Raw genomic sequence first — 10,241 nt, 5'->3', positions numbered from 1 at the left:
TTTTCAATTTTTTTCAACAAGTGCATTCTCGGAATTCCGAGAATATGTTTTTTTTTCTACTGGAATTTTTCTCAAAATTCCGAGAACCGAGAAAAATTCCAGTAGAAAAAAACATATTCTCGGAATTCCGAGAACACACTTGTTTGAAAAAAAAAAACCGTTACGTACCGAAATGTGCCAGCACAGCACGCCACGAGTGGGCCTCGGGCCGTGCCGTGCCTAACCCCCACCCTTTGGCGTGCCGGCACGGCACGACCCGTGACCATATCGTGCCGTGCCGGCACGGCCCACCGGCCACGCTGGGCTGACAATTTTCGTGCCGTGCCGTGCCGTGCCGTTTGCCACCTTGACCTAGACGTCTAGAAGAAAATTGAGAAGAAAAAACCAGCCTTAGGTAATTTTGTAATTTAATGCACCTACAGGGATAATGCACCCCCAAGTTGACTTCAAAAAGAGTTGTCTGCCCACCATTCACGTCAAAAGTGGAGAGCATTATGCTACAGTGTGGGTGAAAAATCAACTAAAGGAGAGCGTTATTTTGTCGCCTGTTTCGAAATGATTTCTGCGCTCAAGCGTTTTGATAAACATGCGCTTCACTTGTCTGTCGTGTGTATAAAAATAAAAAAAATAAAAAAAATAAAAGAAATAAAAGCTCTTAAAGTCCTTTAAATGCTACACGACAAACCAAGTGGGTGTATGTTTATCAAAACATTGGAGCACTGAAATCATTTTCCTTCAAAATATATTCGGTTTAAGACATGCCCTTCAATGTGCATTTTATAAAGTTTTCCGCCTACGTGGGTCGGTTTGTCTGTTCGCGATTCTCTCTTTTCTTGTCCTGGTTTAGGCACAACGGTTAGGGTTAGGGTTAGGGTTTTCTTTCTTGATTTTTCACGGAGGGTTCGCGGATCGGAGAATGAAAGATTCAGGATCCGATCTGTTCGATCCTAGAACGATCATGGACTCCGATTTCTTCCCAGGCAAGGACCGCGATTTCGCGTTCGCTTTCAATAACAATAACTTTTCGGACCGCGTGCTCCGGATCGAGATCGTGTCGGACCTGCCAGATAACAGATCCGATATTGAGTGTTGCTCTAGCATAGCAGATTGGGCGAGGAATCGGAAGCGGAGGAGGGAAGAAATCAAGAAGGAAAATCGTAAACCTCTTATTTTATTTCCGATTCTTCTTGATTTATTTTCATTTTGTTCTGTGAAATCTCTAGAGCTAGGGTTTTTATCTGTTATTATTTGTTTTAGTTTTTTCATTTGTCATTTTGACTTCTTGCATTTTTGCTATTTGTTTGTGGAATTTTTATGACTTGGAGGTTAGGGTTCAGACGTTGTCGATCTTTTACCTTATTAATCAAATTCTAAATATACAGCGAAAGAAGGACAGAATTTGTTGGATTTCAAGATCTCAGTTACTCTCCCAATTTTAAACTGTTTTCTTTTTGCACAACAAATATGTTAGAATCTGGAATTATGACCTTCCATTGGGAATTTTTATAAGCAATAATTAGAAGGCAATTTGAATGATATAAGCAGAAAGCATGATGCGCAAGTATACTGAAATTTCGGATTTCCGCTGGGACCGAAACCAAAATCACCCAAACCCGTGGAAATTTTGTTAATTTCGGCCAAAAGTTCTGAAAAATGTGATTTTTTTAGTTTGTTTACAAAATTTTGGCCGAAATTACCAAATTTCGCCCAAAATTTCTCCACAATAATGAAATTTGCTTTGATTTTTTATCGAATTTCGGCTATGTTTGAAACCGAAACCGAAATTGAAATCCATGATTATATGTAATGTTACCCAGGAGTCAAAATCTAATGGGGCTGTTCTCAATGGGGATAGCAAGCTGTGGTTTATCTTGTGCAATGTAATCTTTGTATTTTTTCTGTATGATATGATATGAAAACTGGTTGCTGAGTAATATCTCTTCTTCTCTTTTCTTGTAGCTGCAGAGCTTGCTGTATACCCTGAGGAGCATATTTTGAACTGTAACCAGCCCGACACAGAGGATGGCGTGGCATATGAAAATGAAGATGAGGAAGCTGTGGCAATGATTGAAGAAACACCTTCAGGTGGTGTAATGCTTTCCAGTCGAGTTTGTAGATTTATATCTTTGCTTTCTGTATTTTATGTTTTGAAATGGAGAAGTAAACTAGGTGTAAATGGGTCCATGGCATGGATTTAAGTATTATTCCATGCTGAAATGAATTATTATTATTTTTTTTCAGTAGGACCATACAAATGAGAAGGCTATATATTGAAAATTAGCAAATGTGACTGTTGAATGTGTCTCCAAGTGTATTTCATTTACAACTAGTGTGAATTTTCACTAGAAATTAGTTTCAAGTATTGCCTTGTAATCAAGAGTTTAATGAGCTCAGGATGTCTTACCTGTGGGGTTTCTTTAGAAACCTATTAGGTGGCCACATTTATAACTGTACGTGTGGTTTGGGATGTTATATATAATTTTAGCACTTCTCCAAACTCCTTTGTAGGAAGTATGGGGTTGTCTTGATGCAGAGTTTTGTCAAAAGACATGTAAAGTCCCCATTTATTTGTTTTCAATTTCTTTTTGTTGAACAGTAAAACCAAAGGAATTTCAAGAAGAATTTTCAACAACGTGATTTAAAGCCTAGTAAATTATTTCTTGTCAAGGCTGAAGAATGGATGTGATAGTAGAATCATGTTTGAACTTTGGTTCTTTGCGCCACCCAAGATTTGAACTTTGGTCAGCTTGGTTAACATTAACCAATGCTACCAAGTAGAGCAAGCATGCGTGGTAATGATAGTAAAATCATCCATTCAAAAATAAAATGATAGTAGAATCATGTAATTTGCTTAGTCATCTGCAATATCTTTGGGGAGTGCTATCTGTTAGTTTTCAATTTCCTTTCTTGGAACAACATGAAGTGGAACCCATGTCATTTAAGCTAGATTGTATACCAGTGAGGGATAGTTAAATTAAATTGAATCCTGAGCTTCTAATGGAGGTCTGCTAATCTACAGAAGGAGAAGAAGGATAGCGATTAGAGGAAAAGTTTCAAGCTTTCTCCTCTCTTTTCTTCTTCTGATGGAAATGGGATGATTTGGAATGGAATGCGTTCACTGTGAGAGGTATGGGCCTTCTTAAAGGCAAAAGCGATTAGGTGCATGTCACATCAAGTAAAAGGGACAAGGTTGTGTAGTCTGGGTTGGGGTCTGGATTTCATGGTCTTCACTAAAACGGGCCTCTCAATGGGTTTTATTATTAAAATGTGTTTAGGAGAGAAGGGTGGTCTTGCATATTGAAGTGCGATGGTAAGTGGGCCCATTTATTTTTGGCACATGAATAGTGTGAACCATGGTCGTGATAGGGTAATGACTAATGACAATGATTGTCGTTTTAATTTCTATTTGGAAGTAAAATTCATGATAATGTTTGTTGGAATAATATAATTTTTCAAGGTAGGAGTGGAAGCTCAACCACAATCAGGTGAATCATCTTGATTAAAATGGTAGGTAGGGCACTAACATTGAAGCGATTTGAGGAGCTTGCGTCAGATAGGATGTGGTCTTACTTCTTGGAGAGTACTGAGATACTCTTGCATCTTTCCCAAGATGGAAGGCCCATTGGTTGGTGCCTTAGGGTTGAGAGCTTCAGAGAGTCCAGGTAGTCTGGACTGTCGGGTACATGGGGGGACATAATAAAAGATTAAAGATATGTAGTAGTAATCATGGTTTTCTCTGGGCCATTAGGGGAAAAGACTCCAATGAAGCTGAAGTCATCTGATGGATGGATGACATGGACATCGAGACAACAAATTAAGTTACTCGCCTCGATCTTGGAGGGTCCAGCTATCATTGAGGGAGACTTCCCTAATGTGATCTGATGGAAGACACCGGCTGAGAATCATCGTGGTGCCTAGCCAATGTGATTGAAGGAGTTGGACCTACTTTACAATCATCTTTCAGCCATGTTGGTACATATCCCGACTTAATAAGCGGATTTATTGGTACAAAGCAGTGTGAATAGACCGGCTCTGCTATTCAGATTTCAGTTACCCAATAGAGGAGTAATAGAGAATGTATTTTTTATTTTACTATGAATGCAACGTTTTATTTTTGGGTGGCCTTTAGTCTTTTACTGAACGATCAGATTGGTCAGAACATGTGCTTGCTGCATAGAATATGGGCAGGTATTTCATTTTTCCCAATACCAAAAACTTTGTATTTTTTTCCTTTCATATCAGATGAATTTTAAGCCAAATTCATCGACACCAGTTCCAGATATGTTTCTAATTATCTTCTCTATTCGTTTTTCTGACTGCTACGGGTTTTTTACTTTGTAGGTGATGAAGCTGCACCCAGCAATGATTTATCCTGGAGTATGGAGTGTTCTACCGTTTTGAGAGTTAAAAGTATACACATAAGTTCTCCAATTTTAGCCGCGAAAAGCCCATTTTTCTATAAGGTAAGATATTAATTTAGTTTTCCCCATTTTGTACTGTATTGTCATAAATCACTCAATTCCATGCTATTATTTTGAAGCTTTTCTCAAATGGAATGCGAGAATCAGAGCAACGACATGTAACCATACGAATCAATGTCTCAGGTAAATCCTTAAAAATTGTTATATTTGAATTTATGTTTTTTGTTGCAAGGATGAATGGTTGGATTTTTTTCATTTTCTGTTCAGCTTTTGATTTTTATCGTAAGAGGTCGTGGGTTCTTCAGGTCACGTTCGGCAAGGCTTCTCATTCTCGCCCGATTAAACGGGCGAGAAACGGATTGATGAGAAATTTTAGAAACGGTTATTTTTCACTTCATAGAATCCTATTTTTTAGTTGAAAAAGTAGGTGAAATTTGAGAAACGGACCTTAACGGGTCACGCAGCAGAAAGAGCTTTTAGAGATTTTTTAGGAGAAAATCCCGGAAAAGAATAGTTGTCGAACACTCCTAAGCTCCTAAGAATACAGAATCAGTTTTGACCATTTTATTCTTTTTTTTTTGAATAGTAACTGATTTCATTAAAAAGGGAAGACCGAGAGAGTCCCCCCACACACCACATTACAAACACGCCCAGACAGAGAAAAATACAAAAAAAAACTTAGGAGGAAGAAAGTCGAAGAGCTCCAAAGCCTGCTTCACAGCCTCATCTTTAGCCAGCTTATCCGCTACTTCATTAGCAGATCTTCTTACATGTTGATACACCATAGCGCACCCCACCGTAATATCCTTTATTTCATCAAAGAAGCGAAGAAATCTCCAAGGAGGAACCAAAGAACCCTTAAGTCACCTAATGACATTTAACGAGTCACCTTCCACTATAGTACTGTCCATCCTTGCTCTCCCCAAGAGTAACACACCTTGATGAGCTGCTCTAACTTCAGCTTTGTTTGAATCCGCTACTCCGAGAGGCCCGGAATAAGCCTTCACAACTTCCCCTGAGGATATCCTCAAAACACCCCCGATCCCGGCTAGACCGGGGTTACCCAAGCTAGACCCAGCGAAATTCAATTTGGAGAAGCCGGCAGGAGGATTGACCCACTTCTGAACAATTACAGGCTTGCGAACCTGACTGTTACAGACCACCCCTCACCCCTCCCACAAGTCGAATGCCGAAACAAATTTGACCATTTTATTCTTTTACATATCTTTTTTTTAAATTTGTGTGTGTGTGTGTGTGTGTGTGTGTGTTTTCTTTCATATATTTTTTTGGTAGGGTAAGCTGGGAGTCTGGGACTGAACCTCCGACCTCCAGGTTGAAGAAGAGCTAGAGGTTTTCTTTCATATATAATGGGGGTTTCAACTTGGCCCCAATTTTCTGCTGTACTTAGGTTTTTCATCAATCTAATTTTAAACTGTTACCTTTCAATAATTATTTTTTTCTTCTGTAGGCAATTAACAAATTTTATGAAGTTTTCGCATCAATTGCAAACAATATGTTTCCTCGTTGTCCATCCTTCCAACAAACACATGGTCTCTCTCTCTCTCTCTGCGCAAGTGTGTAATTGGGGCTATTGGTTTGGTGGGCGCGCACGTGTGTAATTGGGGCTATTTGTCTGGTGGGCCAGCATCCAAAACAACCATTGGCTGCATAATTAAGATCCAGTCTCTATTTGCTTTAAGCCCTTCAAATATCAAGGACCCGAATTTGGGAGAACACTTTTAAAACCTTCTTGTTTGTGGGGTTAGTATCATCTTGCCTGGCACGGGACAAGCAATCATCTTACAGTCTTGTGGTGGCCAACCAGTCCATGCCATCATGTATTTGGCGGGGTGGCAACTGACCAAAAATGGGATAGGATAGTAGCAAATCTTGAATTGACATACAACTTTACCATTGTGCTTAAGTTTCATCACCAAGTGCAATTTGATGTGCTGAGGGTGGCAACTAGCAAAAATCTCAAATTTTATATTGACACTTTAACAGTCTGTATGGCATCACTAGACAGACTCCATTTCATGTGCTTTCACATCTGTCCTGCTAATTGAGCCCCAGTCCTAGGTTCTATTTTCATAAAAATAAAAATAAAAATGATTAAACCTGGTTGCATCTTGTCTGAAAGTGCCAATATGCTTTAAATGTGAGTTAATTCCATTCACGAACCCATCCTCAACTCACTAACTATTCTCTTGTTTTCCCTGGCACAGAGGAAGCTGCCCTCATGGATCTTTTGAATTTTATGTACACCGAGAATTTATCGACAACTACAGCTCCTGCATTGTTGGATGTGCTAATGGCTGCAGACAAGTTCCAGGTTGCTTCATGCATGAGGTACTGCAGCAAGTTGTTACGGAACTTGCCAATGACACCAGAATCTGCATTACTCTATCTGGACCTTCCATCCAGCATTTTAATGGCCGATGCAGTCCAACCATTGATTGATGCAGCCAAGCAGTACCTTGCTACACACTACAAGGACATAACCAAGTGAGTCATTTCCTTCATGAAGTCTTTTTTTCTTTTAGAAAAAGCAAAGCATCTTGGCCGTGGCTTGTTTTTCCCACCCTCTTTAGTGAAATTTTTGAATCTTTAAAATTCAAAGCAAAAAAAGAAGAAAAAAAAAAGATCATAACATGTTCAATCTTTGGGTAGGGAATTTGATTTGGGGAAGATCTTGGGTAGGAGTCACCTTTATACCATGCTTTTCCGGAGCTATTCCTCCTAGTTTGATGCAATCATAAGGTTCGCAGATCTTTTTCTGGGAACTTAGCACATGAAATGGTTTCTAATTCAAATTAATAGCAAATTACATTCTTAAATTGAAGTGAACATCACATAATATTCAAGTAAGTTAGAATTTTCATAAAGATCCAAGGCTTTTAAAAATTTTATTAATAGAATTCAACTCCTACAAACAAAAGTTCCAACAATAGCAATCAAAAGAAAATCATCTAACTAAGCTCTAAAATCATATATCAATAACAATCTATCGAACAAATCAGATCTACTACCTCATGTTTAACTAAAATCCAAAAGGAATCTAGGGTTGAGGGAAAAAGTTATGGGAGAGATATGGGTAGGCTAACAAGAAAAGAAATAATGGATATGTACCTAGGATGACATACTGGGCCTCTTGTGTTTACATTCGCTTCTTTCAAAATAAAAAGTAAATCCATTGGCAAAATCATCATGGAAATCAAGAGGGACTTACTGACTTGGCCAAAAGATAAGATGGCAAGTGGGGTGCTTTCTACCAGCATCTCATTCAAGAATTAGAAGTCATTGTTTGGGAAGCAAACTTCAAACAAAAGATCACTCTTAGAAGTCATCTTTCAAAATAAAAGTAAATCCGTTGGCAAAATCATCATGGAAATCAAGAGGGGTCTACTGACTTGGCCAAAAGATAAGATGGCATGTGGGGGTGCTTGCTACCAGCATCTCATATAAGAATTAGAAGTCATTGTTTGGGAAGCAAACTTCAAACAAAAAATCACTCTTAGAAGTCATCTTTCAAAATAAAAGTAAGTCCATTGGCAAAATCATCATGGAAATCAAGAGGGGCCTACTGACTTGGCCAAAAGATAAGATCGCAAGTGGGGTGCTTGCTACCAGCATCTCATTCAAGAATTGGAAGTCATCGTTTGGGAAGCAAGCTTCAAACACTCTTAGATGGTGCCCGCCCCCTTGTAATGTAATAAAAGCAAATTTTGATGGCAATTCTAAAACTAACTCATTAACCCACGAACCTCAGGGTTTGCACCAGAATTCCATTACATGATTCGTAAGTTGTTATACCTTAGTCCTTTATAAGGTTTGATGATGATCTCTACGCCAGGCACCAAGATGAAGTACTGAATTTACCCCTAGCCGGCATTGAGGCAGTGCTGCACAGTGATGATCTCCAAGTTGCATCAGAAGATGCTGTCTATGACTTTGTGCTGAAGTGGGCTCGGGCTCAGGGCTCAAACCTAGAGGATCAGCGTGAGGTCTTGGGGTCACGTCTTTTCCGCCTCATCCGTTTCCCATATATGACATGCAGAAAGCTAAAGAAAGTCCTCACATGCAATGACTTTGATCACGACACTGCCTCCAAAGCCGTCCTTGATGCCCTCTTCTTCAAGGCCGAAACACCACACCGCCAGCGTATTCTTTCATCTGAGGACTCTACCAACAACTTTGTGGAGCGGGCCTACAAGTACCGCCCCGTGAAAGTTGTCGAGTTTGACCTCCCTCACCAACAGTGCATTGTATATCTAGACCTCAAGAGGGTGGAGTGTGCGAACTTATTCCCTTCAGGCCGTGTCTATTCCCAAGCATTCCACCTGGGTGGCCAGGGCTTCTTCCTCTCCGCCCATTGCAACATGGATCAGCAGAGCTCGTTTCATTGCTTTGGACTCTTTTTGGGGATGCAGGAAAAGGGTTCAGTAAGCTTTGCCGTGGACTACGAATTTGCAGCAAGGACAAAGCCCGCAGGGGAGTTTGTGAGCAAGTACAAGGGGAACTACACCTTCACAGGAGGGAAGGCGGTTGGGTACCGTAACCTGTTTGCTATTCCGTGGACATCGTTCATGGCTGAGGACAGCCTCTACTTCATCAATGGGATCCTACACCTGAGAGCGGAGCTCACGATCAAGGCCCACTAAAGGTTCCAATGTATGTGGTTAGTTTTATGCCACTGGAGCTTTTGGTGGATAGCTTTTGCTTTGTTTGGTAATGTTTGCTATTCTTGCAAATGTTAAAATGTGGTGAGCAGCTTGATTCTTGTTTGTAACTGGTCTATGATATATTCTATACATGTAGCGAAGAAATGGGAGGAGCATTGAGGCACAAAAGTGGCTCTTGCCTTCATATGTTGTATCTTTTCTTCTCTTTCATAAGGTTTGAGAAGGGCTTTACAAATAAATGAACGGAAAAAGAAACAGTTCTAACTGCAGCTGATTGGCACTGTAGCGTGTGTAATTTGATGACTCTTTTATCCTTTCCGGCTTTTCCTCATTTATTTATTTCCTCTTATTTAAACAAAAATAAGATGGGAAAATGACCAAAAAAAAGGCCTTTATTATGATAATGACGTGTCCAGAGGGGAGATTTGAAAATGACTAATATTGAGTGACTTTGACGAGAATACCCTTCCTTACATACGTTTTTCTTCTCTCTCCCTCTCCCCCTCTCTCTCTCCCTCTCTCTCCCCTATCAAATCAACTGAGAACTATGATGATTACTTTCAGCTGTTGAAAATTACAAATTCAGAAAAGCAAAGCACTTTACCCACCCACCTCTCTCTCCCTCTCCGGCGGTCTTCTCCGGCGGTCTTCTCCGGCGGTCTTCTCGCCGGTCTTCTCTACCTCTCTCGCCGGTCCTCTCTCTCCCCGCCACCGGCACAAAAGAGGCTGGTACCCCTCTGACTGTGAGTTTATTTTTTTGAGATGGGTTTTTTTTTTTCGGAAATGGCCTCACCGTGACTTTCTCCTTCTCTTTTGTCAAAGATCAATAGGTAAAACCCAATAGAGTTTTGGAAAAAATGGTTTAAATCAATATTTGTGAAAAATCGTTTTTTAAAAACCCTTAATATATTTTCTCATTTTTCAAAGATCAATGGTTTAAGAGATGGTTTAAAGCAATAGTTTGTCAGAAGTATATTTTGAAACCCATAATCTGCATGGTTTAAACCACAATTTTGTAGAAAATCAATTGGAAAATTCGTAATTTCTGCAAAATCAATGGTTTAAACCTACAGTTTGTAAAAAGTTGAGATATCATTGGTTTAAACACCTAATATTTTACAACTCAGTTGAGAAAACA

At 39.7% G+C, this 10,241-nt stretch overlaps 1 protein-coding gene across 2 annotated transcripts; it reads left to right on the top strand.

The window, feature by feature from the left end:
- Positions 1-770: 770 nt before the first annotated feature.
- On the top strand, positions 771-9,372 carry LOC143890442 (BTB/POZ domain-containing protein POB1-like). 2 transcript variants are annotated; one of them, XM_077395129.1, is made up of 6 exons: positions 771-1,157; positions 1,966-2,085; positions 4,342-4,463; positions 4,541-4,604; positions 6,647-6,926; positions 8,275-9,372. In XM_077395129.1, exons 1-6 carry the CDS (start codon positions 917-919, stop codon positions 9,080-9,082), a joined length of 1,635 nt encoding a protein of 544 aa, XP_077251244.1. In that variant the 5' UTR covers positions 771-916; the 3' UTR covers positions 9,083-9,372. The 2 variants fall into 2 exon arrangements, with proteins under 2 accessions (XP_077251244.1, XP_077251243.1); XM_077395128.1 differs by having other exon boundaries at positions 773-1,157; positions 1,960-2,085.
- The last annotated feature ends 869 nt before the right edge of the window (positions 9,373-10,241 follow it).

The sequence above is a fragment of the Tasmannia lanceolata genome, unplaced genomic scaffold (genome assembly GCF_043159265.1).
Source record: "Tasmannia lanceolata isolate RefF3 unplaced genomic scaffold, GAP_Taslan_0.1 ptg000013l, whole genome shotgun sequence".
Classification (NCBI taxonomy): Eukaryota; Viridiplantae; Streptophyta; class Magnoliopsida; order Canellales; family Winteraceae; genus Tasmannia; species Tasmannia lanceolata.
The sequence above is the reverse complement of the archived record's forward strand: the minus strand, read 5'-3'. Positions and strand labels throughout refer to the sequence as shown.